General features: G+C 45.7%; 8 protein-coding genes across 8 annotated transcripts; 2 read left to right on the plus strand and 6 right to left on the minus strand.

Annotated features, from left to right (window-relative positions):
* Window positions 1–698: 698 nt before the first annotated feature.
* EDB82DRAFT_565855 (major facilitator superfamily domain-containing protein) lies at window positions 699–2,694 on the plus strand (the record flags this gene model as incomplete). Its single annotated transcript, XM_025732691.2, has 6 exons — window positions 699–1,039; window positions 1,096–1,485; window positions 1,542–1,647; window positions 1,695–2,004; window positions 2,069–2,198; window positions 2,248–2,694. The coding sequence occupies exons 1-6, from the start codon at window positions 725–727 to the stop codon at window positions 2,692–2,694; spliced, it is 1,698 nt and encodes a 565-aa protein (XP_025583672.1). The 5' UTR covers window positions 699–724.
* Window positions 2,695–2,989: 295 nt separating this feature from the next.
* On the minus strand, window positions 2,990–4,855 carry EDB82DRAFT_428001 (beta-lactamase/transpeptidase-like protein; the record flags this gene model as incomplete). The annotated part of the gene is made up of 4 exons (XM_025732692.2): window positions 2,990–3,845; window positions 3,902–4,175; window positions 4,225–4,278; window positions 4,330–4,855. 4 exons carry the CDS (start codon window positions 4,853–4,855, stop codon window positions 2,990–2,992), a joined length of 1,710 nt encoding a protein of 569 aa, XP_025583673.2.
* A 746-nt stretch (window positions 4,856–5,601) lies between these two features.
* EDB82DRAFT_544509 (uncharacterized protein) lies at window positions 5,602–7,121 on the minus strand (the record flags this gene model as incomplete). Its single annotated transcript, XM_065609410.1, has 3 exons — window positions 5,602–6,168; window positions 6,288–6,808; window positions 6,884–7,121. 3 exons carry the CDS (start codon window positions 7,119–7,121, stop codon window positions 5,602–5,604), a joined length of 1,326 nt encoding a protein of 441 aa, XP_065464383.1.
* A 333-nt stretch (window positions 7,122–7,454) lies between these two features.
* EDB82DRAFT_494177 (Saccharopine dehydrogenase-domain-containing protein) lies at window positions 7,455–9,046 on the minus strand. The gene has a single exon (XM_025732694.2). The coding sequence runs from the start codon at window positions 8,834–8,836 to the stop codon at window positions 7,787–7,789; it is 1,050 nt and encodes a 349-aa protein (XP_025583675.2). The 5' UTR covers window positions 8,837–9,046; the 3' UTR covers window positions 7,455–7,786.
* Window positions 9,047–9,338: 292 nt separating this feature from the next.
* On the minus strand, window positions 9,339–10,428 carry EDB82DRAFT_119805 (uncharacterized protein). Its single transcript, XM_025732695.2, has 2 exons — window positions 10,036–10,428; window positions 9,339–9,986 (listed from the first exon to the last, which is right to left on the minus strand). Exons 1-2 carry the CDS (start codon window positions 10,316–10,318, stop codon window positions 9,586–9,588), a joined length of 684 nt encoding a protein of 227 aa, XP_025583676.1. The 5' UTR covers window positions 10,319–10,428; the 3' UTR covers window positions 9,339–9,585.
* Window positions 10,429–10,548: 120 nt separating this feature from the next.
* Window positions 10,549–12,812, minus strand: EDB82DRAFT_573445 (uncharacterized protein). Its single transcript, XM_065609942.1, has 7 exons — window positions 12,587–12,812; window positions 12,517–12,531; window positions 12,310–12,462; window positions 11,847–12,253; window positions 11,183–11,795; window positions 10,933–11,128; window positions 10,549–10,882 (listed from the first exon to the last, which is right to left on the minus strand). The coding sequence occupies exons 1-7, from the start codon at window positions 12,675–12,677 to the stop codon at window positions 10,618–10,620; spliced, it is 1,740 nt and encodes a 579-aa protein (XP_065464384.1). The 5' UTR covers window positions 12,678–12,812; the 3' UTR covers window positions 10,549–10,617.
* A 738-nt stretch (window positions 12,813–13,550) lies between these two features.
* EDB82DRAFT_565860 (uncharacterized protein) lies at window positions 13,551–15,281 on the plus strand. The gene is made up of 6 exons (XM_025732697.2): window positions 13,551–13,933; window positions 13,981–14,194; window positions 14,244–14,335; window positions 14,396–14,772; window positions 14,824–14,923; window positions 14,972–15,281. Exons 1-6 carry the CDS (start codon window positions 13,706–13,708, stop codon window positions 15,173–15,175), a joined length of 1,215 nt encoding a protein of 404 aa, XP_025583678.1. The 5' UTR covers window positions 13,551–13,705; the 3' UTR covers window positions 15,176–15,281.
* Window positions 15,282–16,416: 1,135 nt separating this feature from the next.
* EDB82DRAFT_494189 (uncharacterized protein) lies at window positions 16,417–18,086 on the minus strand. The gene is made up of 5 exons (XM_025732699.2): window positions 17,890–18,086; window positions 17,355–17,721; window positions 17,187–17,304; window positions 17,071–17,135; window positions 16,417–17,009 (listed from the first exon to the last, which is right to left on the minus strand). The coding sequence occupies exons 1-5, from the start codon at window positions 18,040–18,042 to the stop codon at window positions 16,669–16,671; spliced, it is 1,044 nt and encodes a 347-aa protein (XP_025583679.2). The 5' UTR covers window positions 18,043–18,086; the 3' UTR covers window positions 16,417–16,668.
* Window positions 18,087–20,401: the final 2,315 nt, after the last annotated feature.

Below are 20,401 nucleotides of genomic sequence, written 5' to 3' on the forward strand. Positions count from 1 at the left end.
CTTGTCAAATCTTGTATCCTAACATATTGAGACACGCGACCATACATGTTGCTATAGGATATGTCATAATTTCATCCTAGGATGACCACGCAAGCTCTAACCCTTTTTATTAGCGGTTTTCGTGGGCAACTATATCATTGGCCTCTGCCAGGTGTTTCATTTCTTGTAATTTGTTGACATGGATGAGCTCAGTCTTGGCAAAATTAGTTAAGCAAATGGAAAATCTCCAAATCGTTAAGGCTTAGCAAAAGCAAGCACATCAGCCACCACAATGACGACCATCGGTTGATTCGATACCGTTGTCCATGTTGCTGAGATAACCGGAAATGGACACCGCAAGACACATCTGGTCGTAAAACAAACCTACCAGGACAGCCTGCCCTACTTGGTGACGTATTCAGGCAGTGTGAGCGAATCCTTACAAGCCACAACTCTGTGGGATACTGTGGAAGGGCGTGAGTTGTTTTGGGTTGCCACTATTCTGATAAGGGCTGTGTTTGGATCTTTCAGCGTTCTAGCGTCCAACACCAAGGATGACTGAGGCATCTGCCTCTCTGGAACGCCATGAGAATTAATGAATCAGGGTGATAAAAGGGGGCAACCGGACTACTCTACAACAAAACATGACAACACAACGCCATTCGCTCAAACAACTCCTTTTACAATCGTTCACTAGTAATTCGCTATCTCTTGTCAACTCTCTTTTCTTCCCAACGTTCCAACCATGAGCAGAAGCAAAAGTCCTAGACTCTCGAGAGCTGGATCTTATTCTTCACTCTGGAGGTCTTGGAGTCCTATGCTCGAAGGGTCAAGTAGCTATGACACATCACGTCAGAACTACCCTTGGCTGGCGAATGACGGCACGGGACAAGGGCTATACGAATCTGTGACTGCTGGATGCTCAAGACCACTGTCATTACTAGCCGAGGTTCCTGATGTCGTAAGCCAGTCAGATCGGTCCATCAAGTCTACAGATGACTTAGAGCAACAGTCAGCCCTGGGACCTCTCCCCGGACGTCATGATGAAGATCCCAACCTTGTGAGTAGTACACAGGTCTTTACTCATATGCCCCATGCTTATACTAACACTGTCAGGTCACCTGGGACGGTCCCCAAGACCCTTGCAACCCTCACAACTGGTGCAGGCGCAAGAAATGGCTCTCCACTATTCTTGTCTCTTGTTTCACTTTCATCTCTCCCGTGTCTTCGACAATGCTGGCTCCCGCTTTACCGGATTTGGCAATTGAGTTCAAGATATCATCAGATTTTGAGACATACTTACTCATGTCAATTTTTCTTCTTGCATACGCGATCGGTCCATTCCTACTAGCCCCGTTGTCTGAGATGTTTGGCAGAGTTGTTGTTCTTCAGTCAGCAAATATGGTTTACCTGGTGTTCAATACCGTGTGTGGATTTTCTCAAACGAAGCAGCAAATGCTAGTCTTTCGCTTTCTGAGTGGTCTTGGTGGAAGCGCTCCACAAGCGGTATGACTTGTCGATATCTCCCTTGCAGCTTATGATAACTGACTTTCTTGGCCTAGCTTGGAGGGGGTGTGCTGAGTGACTGCTGGCGCAAGGAAGAAAGGGGAACGGCGACTGCTATCTACAGTCTTGCTCCATTTTTAGGGCCTGCAGTAGGACCAATCGGTAAGTTGCCTCAGAGGTCAACGAAACGCGAACTAACAGTTCTGTAGCTGCTGGTTATCTAACTCAGCATTTAAACTGGCGTTGGATCTTTTGGGTTGTTTCTATAGCTGATGCTGTGGTTCAGGTACTTGCGTTTCTGTTCCTACAAGAGACATATCCACCCAAGATTCTGAAGGTCAAGGCCAAAACCCTCCGCAAGCTAACTGGCAACAAGTATCTGCATACAGAGTTTGAGCAGCGAGATCGAACATTCATTTCGTTGCTACTGAGCAACTTGAAGCGGCCCTTTGTCATGCTGTTCACACAACCAGCGATACAAATTACCGCACTGTACCGTGCCTACTTGTATGGTTTGATGTATCTAGTGCAAGTTATTCCACTCTATCCTCCCGCCGGTCCCCATCAGCTGACTTGAGGAAAGGTTCGCTTCGTTTCCCATGGTATGGGAAGAACAATACAATCAGCAACCTGGCCGTGCCAGTTTGAACTATATTTCGCTCGGTATAGGCTTTGTCATCGGACTTCAAATTTCCGGTCCCTTAATCGACAAGGTATTGTTATTCTGCAGTTGTACGTCTTTCAAGTGCTGACGCGTGCTAGGTTTACATTATGCTCAAATCCCGTTACAATCATCCTGGACGACCTGAGTTTCGTGTTCCTTTAATGTTTCCTACAGCCCTGGTGACACCTGCTGGTCTTGTTCTCTATGGTATTGCAGCGCATCTCAGGCTCCACTGGATAATACCAAATATTGGAGCAGCGATCTTCGCAGCAGGCCTTATTCTTTCGTTCCAGTGTGCTCAGACATACATCATTGATTCTTATGAGAGATATGCTGCAAGCGCTACTGGAGCTGCAGCCTTTGTACGCACAATGGCAGGTTTCAGCTTTCCTTTGTTTGCGCCAGCCATGTATCAGAGACTGGGAATTGCATGGGGAAATGGATTGCTTGCTGGGACAGCCATGGTTATTTGCCTTCTTGCTCCTGTTGTGCTATGGCGTTATGGAGAGTGGATCCGACGGAAGAGTCTATATTGTGCTGGATAGAATCTTTACAGTTGGGTTAAAATAGATTAATCTTACGGTGACGGACCCCAGAATATCGAGTGCATTCTTCCTATGCAATAGTCCCTGGTTGCGAAATGGAGAGGAATGCTTATCACAAGAGTAAAGCTTTTAATGTTTTATTGCCTAGTGCTTTTCAATTCTATTACTTGCTAGTACACGGGTAGTATCACTTTATCAGATACTTTCTGAAATGCAATAGATATCTCTGGAGCTTAGAGTTTGCTAACTACTCTCCAAATACAAGACGATATGTTGGGCCCTCGCTGTCTACTCATCAATCTTTCTTACCCGAAACCCTGGTGTATTCGGCTCTGTGCAGATCTACCAGGGCCAAATTAGTAACACTAACAACCTCACCATCTACCACCTTGAAGGTAAATTCATCACCATCGCCCCAAAATCCGACGCTCTCCCATGTTGTACAGCCATCGTCAAACAGACCCTCTCCACCCTCAACTGCAGACCGAGGCACAATGGGTTTGAGCTGGGGAACCGCACGGAATGAGATAAGCTGTGTTGAGCCAGAAACCGACTTTGCGCCGATAGGATACAGACGAACAAGAATATCGTCTCCATAGATGGGATCAGAAGCAGGGAACGTCAAGTTTGCTCGCCATTCCGAGCCATTGATAAAGAATGACTCCAAACCGAGTCCGGGCTGGCCCTCATCAACGGTGATGGTAATGTTTGATCCATTCCTTGACTCGTCAACAAAAGTCCCAGGATATATCCTCTTTGCATTTTCCCAGCCTGCACGTTCAGCGGCAGTAATAAAAGCTGTACCAACAGCATTTCGAAGTGGAATACGTGCAGGAACAGCGCCCACGCCCGCGGTGAGTATAGAAAAGCCAATTCCATGGTCTGGTGAAAGGGCGATGACAGCAGCATAGCCGGCGTTACCTCCAATTTTGGTGTAAATATCGGAAATGCGGGTTCTGTTCGACTTGGGAGATACCGGAAGGATGAGTCGATTGATCTCCCAAGGAGCACCAACACTCATGGTGAGAGATGCAGTATTACCTTGAGGTTTCATCCAACGTCTGGTTTCCACAGAGGTCAGGATCTTATTGTTCAAGATGGATAGGCCAATTCTTCGTAAATCGGCACCACTTGAGTACACACCGCCGGTTCTAGAAAACAAATTAGACAATGCCATTAACTGCAAAAGGTGGAAAAAGGAACATACCCTGCAATAACCTGCTTGTCCTTAGCCCATGACGACACCTCTGGGGGGCCTGGAATGGCTAGAACGTTGCGCTCGTTGCCCCCTGGTGCGATTGACGTAGAACTGTTGAACCCTAGAGGCTTGCCAAGGACTGCCTTGATTGCGTCATTGTATGGCAGGCCACTAAGACGCTCTAACACCCCACCAAGCATTGCAAAGCCACCATCAGAATAGACTGGGACCTCGTAAGGAAGTGTGACAGGACGCTTGCTCAGCTTCATGTATGCCAGGAAATCTGTTTCAAATGTTAGACATGACGTAACGTATGATTGAACTTTCCGTACCTTCAAATCCACATCCTAGAATAGTATCATTTGGGCAGGTACTAATCTCGAGAGCTGCAATACCATTAGTTGTACATAAGGTCATGATATCTCTAGATTACTCACGAACTCCACCAGATCCGGCTTGGTGTGACAGCAAAGAGCCAATGGTAACATCCTCCCAGATGATCCTCTCCGTAGGGCCACTCCTGTTATTACCAGCTAACTCGGGTAGAATCTCGGTAACAGGACGGTTCACAACGTCGAACCCAGAATTGGCAAGGATGGCGTAGGCCGTGTAAAGCTTGGATACACTGCCAATACGGAAGACAGTCTCGTCGTCAAGCTTTCCCTTGGAAAGAGTATCATCAAGTGCTTCTGCAGCGTGGTAGTAAGAGTACAGAGACTCGTTGGTGGCCGTAGAGAAGACGTTGATGGCGAACGATGTGTGTGTTTCGTTGATGATGCCAGAGGAAAAGAGAGATTCGATTGTCTCTGGGAAGTTGGACTTTGCTTCCTTGACGACTGTGAACTTAGAGAGTTCAAAACCTGATGAAAGGACAGGACCTAGAATGGGACACTCTTCAGTTGGGCGTCCAAGGCCATCGCGGACCAAGCCTAGACAAAGCAGTGATAAGAAGATTGTCGTCATGATGAAAATGTGATGGTATGGAGTAGTCTAATACTGAAAATCTTACCAAGACCAGTTCAACACGTTTATTATATAGCAATTGTTTGTTTACATCTGATTAGACCTCCTACGTAGCTTGTCAAACACCACAGATCAGCCTTGTCCTCAAAAACTTTATTACCTCCTTTGGTGGCTTGTGCCGCTATGGTAAAGATCGATACTCACTAAGCCGTGCTCCTGATCGGCGCCACAATTTCCATTCTGGCTATAAATGCGCCGCTGGGATCCACTACACCAATGCTTACTTTCTGTCGACGACGACTCACAATGAGGCATCGTGATGAAGGTATTCAGCTCCAATGCCAACCTGCAACTTTTAATTAAAACCAAGGCACAGCATGAGCAAGTGCTTACAATACAAGGGCAAACAAGATTTTCTTGTGGTTGTGGAATGTCAGAATTGTGGGAGAGTAACTACAAGGGATAAAATGACCGCTGAAAGTGGCTGTGTCGACTAATTTAATCTGTATGTTTGAGAAACAAGGTGTTACTAGTGTCGCTGAGTGACGTCGTAGGCGATGGAGTTGGGGAACGACAGCAAAATATTCGAGACCCGGGAACAAGCAGCGCCTCTCTCCTTAGTGGTTGGTACTTTCACTTTACTTTTCTGGTTTTGAAACCAATGGCAAATATGTTGCTTTGTTGTGGTTATACAGTACTACCGTCTTTCAAATGCCATCAACACTAACTACAAAACACGTTCATGATCAGAGTGCGGTCCATAACACAAAAACAGCAACAAATCCTGCCATCAAGAATATTCGAACTTCAGAAACCGAGCCAGCGCTATTATCGTCCGCCGAAGATGTCCCTGAAGGTCCTACCGGGATATCGGGACTCTGGCCATTCACCGTTGGTCCGCCCTGTGTTGGAACTTCTTCCTGTACACTAGTCTGCTCTGAAGGAGTGAACTCCAGGATACATTCTCCATCCAAGGCAAGTGTATCGCCAACGTCATTTGTGACCTCCATCTCGGGGCAGGAAAATGTTGCGTCGTCGCCTTGAACTACCACAGTTCGAGTGCCAGTCTCTGTAAGTGTCTCTGTCTCCCATACAGTTCGTGTGAAAGTCGTGGAAGGTGTGCAAGATGCTTGGCGAGCTAAAATTCCGCCTGCGTGGCTGACCACAGGCGCTGTCGGGGCGTCACGTCGAAGGCGAGCGGCGTTGTCCTGAGTAGTTGTAGCTTCGGGTGGCTCGTAATGAAGGACACAACCATCGTCAAGCTCAAGAATTGCACCAACGTCATTTGTCGCTGTTATAGGGACGCAGGTGAACTCGGGAGCGTTTCCAGTATCAGGCTCGATATCGGTAATGACTCTAACAGTTCTCATCACAGTTTTGGTAGTTGTGTCGGTCGATGTAACACTTTTTGTAGCAGCAGGGCAGACTTTACAGTATCCGTCGGATGCACAGTAGCCATTGGATCGACAGCATTCATTCTCGCAACAAGTTGTTCCCTCTTGACATGCTCCGTTCTTGCAGCATTTCTCCGTTGAAGGATTCGCGCAGGATCCATTTGAGCAACACTCTTTGCCCTTTTCGCAAGCCCAGACAGTGCCAGGCCCAGTGCAGCAGTTTGCTTTCTTGGGATCGTAACATTTGCTATTCCCACACCGCTTCTGACCAGCTGGACAGCATCCACCACCGGGCATGCAATCGTAGCCTTTGGGACAGTGTATACTCGAGCTCCCACAACAGACTGAGGTCTTGGGATCATAACATCCAGAGGAGCCGCATTTCGATTCACCGCTTTCGCAGCAGCCACCGTCGACGCAGTTCTGCCCTTTTTTACAGGCAATACCGCTGCTACAGCAGATTTGGGATGATGGGAAGTAGCATTTGCTTGAGCCGCATTGTTGGGCATTGCCGCGACAGCAGCCGCCGGGAACGCATGTGTCTCCTTGAGGACAACATCTCTGACCATTTGAACAAGGATCTAGTGTTTAGTTAGAGGTGCAACAAGTTGTCATTTGATTTGAGGGATCTCACAGTATCCTGGGTCAACACACTGCCTTTGTCGTGGACTGAGGCCAAAAGACTCGATCTGGCTGTTTCCGGCAATCCATTCGGAGAAGTTGGAGGCGACGTCTGGGATTAGTATGTTTTTGGCTGCGGCGTCGGCCATGGAGATCATGTTTGGGCCTGTGTTGAACTGTAGCATTTCTCCACTATATGCAATGGAGCGTACAGCCCAAAGGGCAAGTGGTAGAATACGGAACATGAACATCGAGAAGTTGTTTCAATGGTGTGAAGGAAAAGACTTGGTGTTGTGAGACCCAACCCAGAATAAGTGGAAAGCAAGGCTGGTGCGTCTCACGGCTCATTTATATCCTCAATGCCAACTCACATAGCCAACCGTTACCCCTCTTCCTCAATACAGCCTTGTGGTACCACAGGGACCTGTTGGTTGTGCACACACACTGATTGCAAGCCATGCCAAGTGGACTAGGCTGTTGACCTAAGATTGTTTAATTCCTATTTGTTCTGCCCTACAAAGCGTTACACTCAGACACGAGAAGCAAGGACAGAAGGGGCATCCTAAATTAAAGGTATGCATGGGCTTGCATTAGTGCCAATTGGCGTCGTCTCGTGGCTTTGGCTTTAATTGAGATGTCTACCATCTCCACGTGCTATTTTATGCTTATCTTAACTCACTGGCTAACCCTGCCAATGATTGGAGAACTACTGAACGATTCTTTTTTCCGTTATCAACCCTAAAAGTGATTTATCTTTTAATAAACTTGGTGACAATATGAAGTGGCCAACTGACGATCTTTGTGCGATGGTGTCTCAGCCGCACTGTAATGGGTAAGGTCGATCAGCAAGTCGCCAAGACTAGATGCCTAACCCTTGCATTGCGATTTCGCCCGATTACAGTTGTTGATTGGTACCTCATAACGTGCCTGCCATTTGATCGGCATTCCTTGATCCCTCAATCTCAATGGTAAATCCTGTTGTACGAAGGCGATCTACAAATGTTTGCCCCAGAGTCGAAGGGGTTGACAAACTTGCCTTTACTTGATTGCTGTCCTTAAATTTGAGCTTATCATTAATCGTTGCCACAGCCTCTACAGCCAGAATTGCCGCCATATCCACCAACGCTCCTTGAAAAGCAAATCTCGAAAACGCGACTGGCTCTGCTACTCCAGTCACGTAACCGACAGCCTTCCACTCGGCACTTTCAGTCTTTCGACTCTCTGTTCGGTCTGGTCCATCTCCTGGACTAAACGATTTCGTGCGAAAAAATGATCGAAACCAAGGCACAGCAAGAAAGAGGATACCAATTTTGCTGATGATATGAATGAGCACCACTGAGATGTAAGTGTCAACAGTCAACCATCCTCTTACACCATAGTTCTCTGCAACATCAAGCACGGTGTGTAACGATCCACCCCGCATACCGAGCATAGTCATCTCCCCCGAGCAGATCACCTCAGATGCCGCTGGCAAGCCATGACGACCAAGGTAAGAGACGATTAGCCAGGCTGCAAGATCGGACGGAGCACTTGGTCCTGAAATGGACGGGATTATCGTTGCACCTGAACTGACAGCTAGCTCATGGTAGTCGCGAATCATTTCCGAGATCCAAAGCTTCTCAGTACTGAAATCGGCATAATGGGTACCATTCCTAGCACAGGCTTCGACAACTGGAGTTGCATAACGGTGATATGGACCTACTCCATTGATGATGACATTGGCTGCTTTAACCAGGGGATCGAGACTTTGCGCGTCGAGCTGAGATACGATGTGAACAGTTGGTTCCAGCCTGTCAGGGTTGATGATCCGTAGGGATTGGCGTAACGCTTCGAGCTTGGCTGCCGACCGGCCTGCTATACTCCATTTTGTGTTGATTGGGAACGCTCTGGCGATGTGTTCAGCACAAATCGTGGCAGTCCAACCAGTAGCTCCAAGGACAATGATTTCATAGGGTCTGGAACTCATTCTATGTTGGTATGGCTATGATGACGAGCATGAAGTCGCTGTGTTTTGTTAATTGGCGTAGGCAGTGTATTATTTATATCTACCGTTACGAGCTCTGGAGTCCAGGCATGTAGTAAATTAGTAATTGTAGGAGGCTGACAAATACAATCACAATTTACGACCGTGAATTCGTAACATCGATCCCTTGAAGAAATATATGGTCAGCATCCATCCCGCTTACTGAGTTCTCTGTACCTAGTTCACGAACATCTGCATCCAGGATCATTCGTCGCGGTATAATTACCCGTTCATGTCATATTCGCGTTGTCTTCTTCATGATGCTGACCCGTTGCGCACTTCTTATGACGCAACTTTTGTAATCGTTGTCACTTTTAGTATCATAAACTTACAAGCCACTGAGTACCATTCTGTCTTCCACCGTATCCTCTGTCTCTTACCCCATTTTGACGTTCACACTTGTGGTTGACATCGCAACAGTCAAGACCGAAGTCACTGGAGGTATTGGAATCCAAGACCAACCATACAAGTATTCTGATCGGTCGAGCATTTCTTCTTGCTACAGATTATTTTCCAGTTCATCCAGGGACAAATCATCTCAAGTGGGCAATGTCCCTGTCATTGCCATTGGTCGCCCTTGAGAATCAAGATTTCGCTGATCCAGCACACACGTTTATATTGGCTTATCATAAATATTGCAAAGTACACATCTGATCCATGGTATATCATCATCCCTTGTCACTCTCATAACTTCACTTGAGGAGTCTCCAAGATCCAGTCTCAGCCCAAAGTCTGGCATACCACTGATGCAACTCAGTCATCCAGGGAGGCATAGGCCCCTTGTTTCCCGCAACTTTGCCTTCACTCGAGAACAAGACGCTCTTGAGTCGAAGCTCAACCTCATCGTGAGTCTTGTCAATGGTGGCGCTGATCTGGAAAAGACCGTCGGACGGTCGTGGTGCTTGGTTGCGGGGTGAATCACCACAGCGCACAGTGATTGAAGTCGCAGTCTTCTCAACAACCTCGAAATGATCGGTTATGGCGGTCCCTCTGTCGTAGGTGCTTGTGGAAAGCTGTTCAGGTTCCCAGAGTTGCTGTTCGGTCTCGGGACTACGCCACTTGAAACTGAGATACCTGCGCTGAATATCGAAACCTGCAAATGTCAATCAGCATACATCAAACTTCATGATAAGTGAGCTTACCCCAACCGCTCCAAACACCACGGCAAAACTCGAGCGCCAAATCGCCGTTCTTCTGAAGAAGTTCGGGTCGGATTTTTTCTAGTGGAATTCTCTTGATTACGACATCCTGAGTCGCGGGGTTTCCGTTGGGATTGGCCCTTCTGAAGAGCCTTGAGGACCAAATGGGATCATTGGCTGGAAGCGGGGAGATGACAGGGTTTTGAGAGGCGAGGTAAGCTGCAGCTGTAGATGTACCAAGCATACCCGGTACGAAGGTTTTTCTCACAATGCGAAAGATGCCCATGATGAACGTGTCTCTCTTTGAGGTATTTGGTGATTGTGTTGAGGTTGACTTCAAGCGCGAGATAAGAATCTTAATCGGCGTTTCTCGGTTGAGTTTCTAGTGGAGCAAATGTTGGTTGTATCCGCTTTTTGATTGGACACAATGGATCAGGTCATGCGGCCAGGTTGCATAAATCACAACATATGACTGACATAATTGCATAGCGGAAATAAGTATGAATCACATGTTAAGTCCGTTATTCACCATCAGTTTATGCTGTACTTATTATATTTATCCAGGTAATTTATGCAAAGATCGTCTCAGTTACCAGCTTGTAAGAAAGTTCTCAGAACTCTCGGCAACGGCCATGCCTGACAGTCCTTAAACATTCTCACTGTTCTCCTTAAAGCCTCTCTTTCCCAAGGATCAGTGAAATAGCTTCCATACATCTGAATAGCCAACGTTGCATTCACGAGACCTGGCTGTATTTCTGGATGTTGCACTGCTGTACCACAAACCTCAAGCACCAGGGCCCTTACTTTTCCTTCTGCTTCACGATAAGCCGCACGGACATCTTTTTCTTGTCTAGCAAAAGTTAGCCGCCACTTTATTAAACAACCTGAAAAATGTCTCACGATAGAAATGGTGATTCAGCGATTAGTATCATCTTGGCAATCATCATATGTTGCATGCCTGTCAGAGCAATGGGTGAAGCGAACCACATCATTGGAAACACCTCTCCAGAGATCTTATCGGGTGGTCGGTATAATATGGGCGAGAAGCGGCCCGTGACACATTCGTCCAAATACTCCTCCTGCTTTTTGAGATTTCCTGCCTCGAGTCAACTATCTTCCGTCGCCTGGAGCACGAGCGATGTATACTCACGCCACCCAGTTTCGGATTTATCACTGAAGAGCCACTTTGCGACCTGATTCGTATGGGACACGAGTTTGTTCGCAGGCGATATGTCCACCCACTCTGCAGGCGGCTCAACTATTTGCGGTGAATAACCTTTCAGTAGTGAATAATAGACCTCTTGTCTCAACGCAATCCAGTAGGAGGCATTCAACAATTCCCTTCGATGACTTAAATCATCAGCTGTTAGACTTCTGAGAACTGCATTTAAAATTGCTAAAAAGTTGACACCTTCGTCAAAATCCATTTCAGATCCAGTGTCTTGGTCATGGTCGTCCAGTTCTTCATAGTGGCGTAGTATCACAGCCGTTGTGACAATAAGCTCTCGGATCTCCCCGTCTTGGGTAGTGTGAAAGTCCTTTAAAACGGAAATACATTTAAGCATGTACTCAACTGATGAACCAGGGGTGAGGTTCGGTAGAGGTTGGCCACGGTAGACAATTCCCTGCGGCGTTTTGTATCTCTCGACGCGACAGAGATGTCGGGACGACATGGCAAAGATGGCGTTGAGGAGTGGAGGATAGCGACAGGCTCGCTCTGGAACCATAAGCTGGTAACGTCTTTGAGAGTCAACCAGATCAAACTAAATCTATTAGCAAACGTACTTGAGAATTATAGCTGATCAATCATGTACCCAGGACGATAAATCCTCAATAAAGTATCGCAGAAGGCAAGCTTCCTGAATGCCTTCTAATGGTGAATCTCTTCCCTGCGGCGGTTCAATTGTGTGTAATAAACCACCCCAAGAGGGTCCTCGTTGAGAAAGAGCAAAGTTATCTCGCATTGGTTGAGGATAGGAAGCTAAACGAGTTGCGCTACCAAATTGGCTATTTCCAAATGGTATCAGGCTTTTCGTTATCTCTGTGTTAGTATACGATGAACTCTGTGGTGCCGATGTGGAAGTGTCTCTTGTATCGTCATAATCAGAGAGGTTGCTTTGTGACTGGTCGCCAGATGTGTCTATTGTTGGCATCGATGTTGTAGTGTCGTTGCCAATGGCGATCTTTTTTATACGCCGTCGCGGACCAGTCTGAAGACGAACTTTCCAATGTTCACCTAAGCAACGCAAATTGTCACAATCGTGAAAGGAGACTTACACTCTTTGGCATTGCCACTAACCCAACTCTGTGTCTCCGAGAATAGCGCGTCGTACTTTGCCGATGACCCTTGTTTGAACTGGCGACCCTCAGAACGCACACAATCTAATCCTCTGCTTTCACATCGACGGCAACATTTTGATTTTTGATCACCTGAATAAAAGCGGTCAGTGGCTAGAATCGTTTGGTCGTGGAAGAGCCACCGACATTTGAGGTGCTTGTCTAGATTGATTGACTACTGTTAGTTGTGTAAAATTCCGTTGGTTGGTTACCCTACTTTTGCACTCGAGACATGGTTTCTTCACCGTAGGCATGCTGTATCCCAGGTCGTGTTGCTGACTGTTGAAGGAAGATGGACCCAGTGACATCTGACGCGGGGTTCATCATACAATCGGCTGGATTTTCTAAAAATAGACATTATCCAGTCCTTGCAATACTACAACGTAATGCTGTCGTTTTCCATATACGTTACACATGGCTTAGCCTGCAAACATGGACAACTCCAAACACGACCCGTTACTCCGATAGTCGGGCTTCTCTATGGTATCACTTGTACCATGCTTGGTTTGTTTATACCCCACTCTGTAATAACGGTATTCCAAGATGGAATTATTACGTCACCGTCTCCGACTTCATACTTATCAATGACGACTACTTTGCTTTCACTTTAGTTTAATATAACTCCTCGTTGTAATGACTTATATACGTTGTCTATTAGCTACAGTATCTCGATTCTCACTCGACTAAGTAGAATTAAATGTCCCTGTCTTGTTCATTTGACATTCACTTGTACCGGTTATATACTAAGCAAAAGCAGAAATGCACTTCATAATACTGCATGCCTACAACTTGCAGTAATTATTGTTATGCATATAGTATGGAAATAAGATATATCTACGCTTGGGTCATTTTGTCTGTAAGATATTTCAATAACTGATGAAGTTTATGCATTGCCTTGTATGCAATTTATTTCAAGTTGACTTGTTTAAGCCAGATCTAGGGTATGTTCAAATTCGTGAAGATGGAAATACATCCAATCGGAGTGAAGCATCAATGACAGGAACAGTATTAGTCCGAGATTGGCAGGACCTCTTCAATCTGCATATCTTGTCACAATTGGTGGACTAACTCGCTAAGTAAACTCCTTTTACGGGCCTTGTTGGTCGTCTGGCTGTTTTGAGTTTAGCACTCTGGACTATTTAGGCTACTTGCCAGTGCATGGAACTACCTAAAAAAAAAATCCAACACTCGTTCAATTTTCCTAGTCACATTCATTTCACCGCAGCAGAGCTGCTTTTCATTCATTCAAACGTTTCGGGTTATTGTCTGCTACAGAATTACGCAGGCCATGCACTTTGTTAAACCGTTCTAAAAGTTTCAATTTCTAATTGCAGATATGTCTCACGAGATGGCCAATGAGAAGGGCGAAGCAGAGAATTCTACTCTATTGACACCTGAGGCTATCAATGGAGCTGTTTCGCCTAGTCCAAGTGCAAGCTCTTTTACTTCTTCTATTGAAACAAGCGATTCGGAGTTCACTTCATCGTGGGCAAAGTTGCAAGATGTTTATTCTCGGAACATCGGACTCTTTTATGTTCTGCTGGCACAGCTGTTCGCTTCCATTGTAGGAATCCGCTTGAATACCGACAAGATCTTTACTGATAAAATTAGATGTCCATGACAACAAGGCTCTTGTCAACTGGATTTGAGACAAAATTTCATGCTCTTCAGATAATCTTCGTCCGAATGCTTGCCACTGCACTGATTGGGTCTTTCTACATGTGGCGTGAAAAAGTCCCCGATTTTCCTTTTGGGCCGCGCGAAGTTAGAGGATTGTTGGTGCTGAGAGGCATGGCCGGATCCGTTGGGCTCTTTGGTCTTTATTGTAATGATAATGTTCCTTTATAAGGTACCTTAGCTAACAAACGGGACAGATTCTCTTTCATACCTCGACGTTTCCGACGCGACGGTCATCACTTTCCTGGTCCCGACTCTGACAGCATTCATTGCCTGGGTTGCTCTACGCGTAAGTTTTCAAGGGAGATAGTTAGACATGTAACTCAATCTGACTGAATGACTTTCATAGGAACCGTTTACCATCAATGAAGCCTCGGCAGGTCTCATCGCGTTTATAGGCGTTCTTTTTGTTGCTCGTCCTGCTTTCATCTTCCCACATAATGATTCCTTCCTATCGGGATCATCCTCTGATGATGAAAACGTCACCAAAGGAATTCTTTCAGCAGTCAAGGCAACACCCCAGGAGCGCACAATTGCCATTTGCTGTTCCATTTTCGGCTCCATTGCTGCAGCGACAGCTTACTCAACTATTCGGGTCATTGGAAAGCGAGCTCACTCTCTTGTGAGCGTCAACTACTTTGCTGTGCTGGCTACTGTCAGCTCTTTTCTCATCATTACGATCCATCCTGATTTGCAGTTTGAGATCCCCAAGAGTCTCGCCGAGTGGTAAGTCAACGATCGACTGCGCTTGGAATAAACTAGAACTAACGCGCCTAGGGCCATTCTTCTCTCTATTGGGGTTTCGGGCTTTCTATTCCAGGTTCTTCTTACTGAAGGTCTACAAAGAGAGAAAGCTGGCAGAGCTACCAACCTTATTGTAAGTCGTCTGTCATATACAACTTTGCCATGCCTAACCCACGGACAGTACGTACAGCTTGTATATGCAGTCATCATTGACCGTGTTATCTGGGGAGCGACTCCTCCACCTGCCAGCTTCATTGGCAGTGCTCTTATTATTGGATCGGCTGTCTGGGTGGCCTTGCAAAAGAAGGCTCCCGCAGAGCTGAAGCAGGTGTCTGATGAGGAGAGTAATACTGGCCTTGGCAAGGATGGGACAAAGGAGGCATAAGAGACAAAATCAGTTAGCCAGTTTATACTACTTAGATTAAACTTCTTAGGCCATTTATCTTTATATCCTAAGGCGTGGATGTTAACTTTTATACTATCCAATAGGCATTGCTATCATTTTTACGGATTGGTGAGTATTGCTCCATGTTATCTGCCCTCTTACAGGCGAGAAAAAGGATCAATACTTTAGTGAGACAAGAAGGTCTAGTACACCTGCGTCGTAAACAGGGAAGTTTGTTCCCTATGTATATCAAAGTGAAACTCTTCATGAAGTTGTTATGTTAAAATAACCCTTGATTTTACTGAGACTCTGAATGAGACTACTTGAATACACGGAATAAAGCCAATATTCAATGAATTGGAGTTTAATGGACCTGTCAACGTAACAGAGCATTGCCTATCGGTGCATATAATCCGAGTTCAATTTGACTGTTGTTCCAGCCCCCAATTGACCTACTTCTTTTGCTTCTTAAGGCACTTGCTACATGTACCGTCTGGTATAGTCTTCCGTTCCATTGATGAATTTCCACATGCGCCCCATCTGGTCTCCCTTCTGCCTTTGCTACACATCTTGTAATCTCGGCCCGTTCGCATTTCGCGATCGCACTGGATGCATGTGTAAGAGTTCTCTACTTGCGGGCACATGGTTAATCTGTTGTGATTGTTTTTCGAGAGACGTATTGTTTATATATAATGCTAATTTGAGTTGATCTGTAGTCGAGCCAGGACAGGGGCGACTTTACAGATTTATATACTCATTAGTTCTGGATAGTGAATGCCAAATTAATGTCTGTCGGTTTCACACCTGTCAGATCTCGTGCTCTGACAGATTGACATCCAACAAGCATAGTCCCTGTACCACAGGGGGATCCTTGTACCTTTTTCGGAATAAAGAAAACTGTCACTGAATCACATTGACGAATTTTCTCCAACTCCCTCAATCGAGGTTTATTTCCAGGGAGAAGTTTCATCTGGTGCATGTGTATGTTGTTTTGCAGCACTATCTTAGTTATACAAAAGAACCAAGTAAACTGTCTGAATCGAGAGCCCATGTTGCCCAATACCACTGATATCCGGGTCTCGGAAGTCAATCATATTGTGGCGGTAACTAAGCCACCTTTTTAAGTCTCCTCGTTATCAGGTTCGATTGTGCTTGCTCTGTGCTATACCTTTCGTGGGAAAGAGTAAATAAATGTGCTTCTATAGATAACTGTTATTGAGTTGAGCACAGTAAATGTTGAAGTCTTGACTTAAATTAGACCGTAAGACCGACATCAACCTTATATCCCTTGACATTGCATCTCTGATAGGCCTGGAATGCTTCGAAAACATAACATAAGCAGGCTACCAAACTCAAACTCAAAGTTGGTCATGGATTCGAAGACTTGCATTCGACAAGTTAACCTATTGCTGCTAATTTACATGCCTTGCATGACTTGGAATCATTGGAACTGAATTTTACTCTAAACATTACCCAATTGGCCGATTCAGTATTCAAACCAATGATAGCGTCGTATCAATCCTGTACATGTCTATATCGTTCCGCTCGTTTGAGTCTATGCTGTGTATTAAGGTCACACTGCTGAGACCGTCTTCCCTCGCCGAAACTGCTCCTGCTTCTGTATTATTATCATTACTTGGCGTCGTGACGTTCGCACAAGGCCTTTTATCCTGACTAGTAATCGTGCGGAGACGACGTAACGGCCGATTAGAAACTTGAAGTCTGTTTCGGCGATAGACACGTAAGACAAGTATACGCATAATGGGGATAGAAGCAGCCATAATGGTGACCGCAATCTCAACAGTGGACCAGATAAAAATTCCGACTCGAGCCACTGTGAGAGGCGTTAGTAATGAAGGCCCACGGCAGGGACGTTCGACGAGCTGTAGACTCACAAGTGCGGTTCTGGCTGCTGAGACCAAGCATCCCAACGCATTTCGCTCCAGCTGCTGCAGCTGCACTGGAGTCTTATTAGCAATTCCCTTCGACATGATAGCCTAATAAGACTTACAAGATACCAAAGGTCAAAGCAACCCCAACGCCAATCTTCTCCCGTGTTCGCATCGAGAGCTTCCAAATAATCACCCAAGCAAGGATGCAGAGGATAAGATCAATTAGACCTGAATAAGCTGTTTCATTGATTAGTGTGGACAAATCTTCACGAAGTGATATGACTTACCTCCAGCAAAGACGTTATAGTAAGTTGCGACTAATGGGTTCCAACAGGTCCCTGGTAGATTCGAGTGCCAGACCTTCCTTGCTGGTGCGCATTTGACAAACGAGAAAACAATCACCAAGTTCATGATGATGTTCATTGTGATGATGAGAAACCATAGGAACCAATACTTCCAGCCGTCTTCCAGCCGCAGCAAGGTCAGAGCGAACGACGTTTTGCTCCATGCTACAGATAAACAAGCAAAGAGGCCATAAATAGTTCCAGTAAGAGCGATTGTTGGTACATTTGCGGGATTAACCTTTGATATGTCCTTGCCAAAGCCGAGGCTGACGTCGAAGATGGTAAGACCGGTGGAAATTAAGAGACATATCTATCGAACACGCTGTATGTTAATTGCAATCGTACATTGACACGGGCTCGCATATGTGGGACACAATTCGCGGCTTTCATAGCGCAATCTCAAATTGTCATGCGATATAGAGAAAGTTGCTGACAAAAATATGTTGAAACTTGGGATGGAGAGGTTGAGAGAACGTACCCACGCCGCGATGAGGAAGTGGTCGTCATACCAGAATCTCCGATGACGAACGATCTTGCAATATAGACGAAGGGCTAAAAAGATGCCCGAGAGGAGAGTCAGAGACACGGAGACTATTATAATGGTTGCTCCTAGACTGACGGATTCTGGCATCTGGTCAGATGGTTTTGTGGTCTCATTAGGAATGTTGGTGTCATGCGTGAGTGGAGGATGTTGGGGAAAAGAAAGGGGATCCGGGGGACGGGGATAAAGAAATCTATGATCGGCGGGAGCCAAGCTTTAGAAAGGCACAGTGCTACTCTGCCGAAGTCTAATGGTAGATGGCGTTGACTAGCCAAGCCACATCATACCGGGTCATGAGGATAGGTGCCGCATTTTGCATTTAGCTTGTCCAGAGTTTCAGATGGCGCCACCGACCAAAGGAATCTTATTGTAGGTATTAATTGCGAGACGCAAACAGAAGCCAAAAGAAAATCCCAGTGTTTGAGCCTTCCGTATTCGATGCACAGACCGATATTGACAGCGTTACTATAAAACTGGGATCAGCGACCAAAAGTGCTGTGAACATCACGAGTCAGTTATGTTGATCAATCATAAATCTCACCGCCCAAGTCATACTATACTAAACCTAAATATCGATCTTGCTGTCCACTACATTGACAGTGTCATCGTGTGCAATTGATTGGCTGTTCGAGGCTTGGACAACCCAGCCGCGACCGAAGTTTCCGGGCAAACTCCGTCTAAGGAGATATGATTCCAACCTCACGCTCCCTCAATCAAATGTCTAACATGAAGCAGATTTTTCTAGACAGATTTTTCTAGATTGAACTTTTCAAATAAACCTTTGAAACACACCGTTCTGTTATTCACTCGAAAATAGATGCATATCTGGTCCCAACCTGACAGGGGGATGCAAGGCTAACCGCCATACCAATCTAGAGCAATCTCGACACGTGTGGTACATGTCTCACCCGGAACGCAGCTGTATAGACCCGCGCCATTTTGATGGTAGTGGCTCAATCTTGGCGCATTTGGACTATAATTCCTACGTGCGCATTATGGATCAACTGATTCCTGACTATAAAACGGGGATGGAGTTACTTTTCGACTTTGAAGATCTTGTATAACCTCTAGGAAAAAAAGAAAAGTCAGTTCGAGTCCCATAGACCTTCCTTATCAAGCTTCTAACAAAACTAGTCGTAATTACAATTATCCCCATTACAATTATTGGACACGAGTATGAAGTTTTAATTCTTAGCTACCTGGTGGGAAGCCCGCCACACTGTTTTGTATTAGTAAGATCTCAACGACCATGGATGGAAAGGTCAAGGTCTGGTCAATTGAACGCACCACCTGCGTTCGACACACAGTGAGGCGGACAAGGCCCTCTGATATGTGGAAAGGTTGCCAAAGTCTGTCAGAAGTGAAATGTTTTGCACGGCTTATGCAAACAGAAGCCTCTCCTTCTACCGGGAGGCCATTTAACGCCGATTTGAGAATCTCTCAACCCATAGATTCTATTAGTAATGTCTTCTGCATCCGATTTCTAATACCATTGTTTGAATCGTTGATTGTAGACCGAATTTAAATAGGTGAGATATCATGCATCACTTGAGAGTTTGAACTGCAGCAATAACAAGTAATTAAAATCCATTTTCCTTTTCCTTTCGTTGTACCTGTTGAATTCTGAAGCCCGAAGTAAGTTTTGTCAGCTACACGTAGCAGAGCCCGCTGCATCTCGGATGCTGTATCTCATCAAGGAGCTGTCCACTTTTTCTTTTTACTCCCCGTTAAATTGGTGACCCGACTGTGCGATCTGATCTGAGGCCCATAGAAGATAAGTATCCAAGGACCAATACCGAGTAATAGTCCAATACTGCCCAACAAGCTTGACCCAGGACTGTGTTCTAGTGTAGAGTACATCTGATTCGTAACAAGTGGTAAGACGACGCTAATAGCATTATGGCAAAAGCAATTCATTGCTTGTTCGTGTTATGTGCACTTCACGACACCTAACTCAAGACACCTGGCAACATTGGTCCACTTAGATGTCGGTTACTTTCGTCACTGGCCTCGCAAACTGGGCTATTATCGAAGCATTTTCTCTTCATGGATTATTGCTGTCTATCACTGGATCAATGGAGTTTGTGCCTTTTGGTTCATGCTCACCCCTAATTCTCTGGCTCTACATGAACAAAGGAGCCCGTAACGGAACTTTCAAGATGAGGCTGCTGTGGTTAGCTCATGTAGTGCTGTTGGGTATTGGTGTCTTTGTCGTTATCAGAGGCAGCCATGCCTCCATCGTCATCGTTAATAGTCAATTTCTGTCCGGAGTTTTTAGAAGTGTAACATATTTCTGGGGGTACACAGCAATATCCGGGCGCTCTAAGCTTGACAGTTTCATTTCAATGGAAATATGACCACCCTCGTATATCTGTATATGTTATGCTTATATAATGGCCCCTTGAAAACTTAATTAGTGAACAATCTATGCTATCCCTGCCAAAAAATA

The sequence above is a fragment of the Fusarium venenatum genome (genome assembly GCF_020744135.1).
Source record: "Fusarium venenatum strain MPI-CAGE-CH-0201 chromosome Unknown EDB82scaffold_2, whole genome shotgun sequence".
NCBI lineage: Eukaryota > Fungi > Ascomycota > Sordariomycetes > Hypocreales > Nectriaceae > Fusarium > Fusarium venenatum.

Bases quoted from the DNA above. Each gene is read 5' to 3' on its own strand.
- EDB82DRAFT_494177 (XM_025732694.2), bottom strand. From the start codon at position 8,836: ATGAGTTCCAGACCCTATGAAATCATTGTCCTTGGAGCTACTGGTTGG.
- EDB82DRAFT_119805 (XM_025732695.2), bottom strand. From the start codon at position 10,318: ATGGGCATCTTTCGCATTGTGAGAAAAACCTTCGTACCGGGTATGCTT. The intron at 9,987-10,035 runs GTAAGCTCACTT...TGACATTTGCAG, and splicing joins TGGTGTTTGGAGCGGTTGGG to GTTTCGATATTCAGCGCAGG.
- EDB82DRAFT_573445 (XM_065609942.1), bottom strand. From the start codon at position 12,677: ATGTCACTGGGTCCATCTTCCTTCAACAGTCAGCAACACGACCTGGGA. The intron at 12,254-12,309 runs GTAAGTCTCCTT...AACATTGGAAAG, and splicing joins TAGTGGCAATGCCAAAGAGT to TTCGTCTTCAGACTGGTCCG. The intron at 10,883-10,932 runs GTGAGACATTTT...AACTTTTGCTAG, and splicing joins GCTGAATCACCATTTCTATC to ACAAGAAAAAGATGTCCGTG.
- EDB82DRAFT_565860 (XM_025732697.2), top strand. From the start codon at position 13,706: ATGTCTCACGAGATGGCCAATGAGAAGGGCGAAGCAGAGAATTCTACT. The intron at 14,195-14,243 runs GTAATGATAATG...CAAACGGGACAG, and splicing joins TGGGCTCTTTGGTCTTTATT to ATTCTCTTTCATACCTCGAC. The intron at 14,336-14,395 runs GTAAGTTTTCAA...TGACTTTCATAG, and splicing joins TTGCCTGGGTTGCTCTACGC to GAACCGTTTACCATCAATGA.
- EDB82DRAFT_494189 (XM_025732699.2), bottom strand. From the start codon at position 18,042: ATGCCAGAATCCGTCAGTCTAGGAGCAACCATTATAATAGTCTCCGTG. The intron at 17,136-17,186 runs GTAAGTCTTATT...ATAAGACTCCAG, and splicing joins GCTTTGACCTTTGGTATCTT to TGCAGCTGCAGCAGCTGGAG. The intron at 17,010-17,070 runs GTGAGTCTACAG...CGCCTCTCACAG, and splicing joins CAGCAGCCAGAACCGCACTT to TGGCTCGAGTCGGAATTTTT.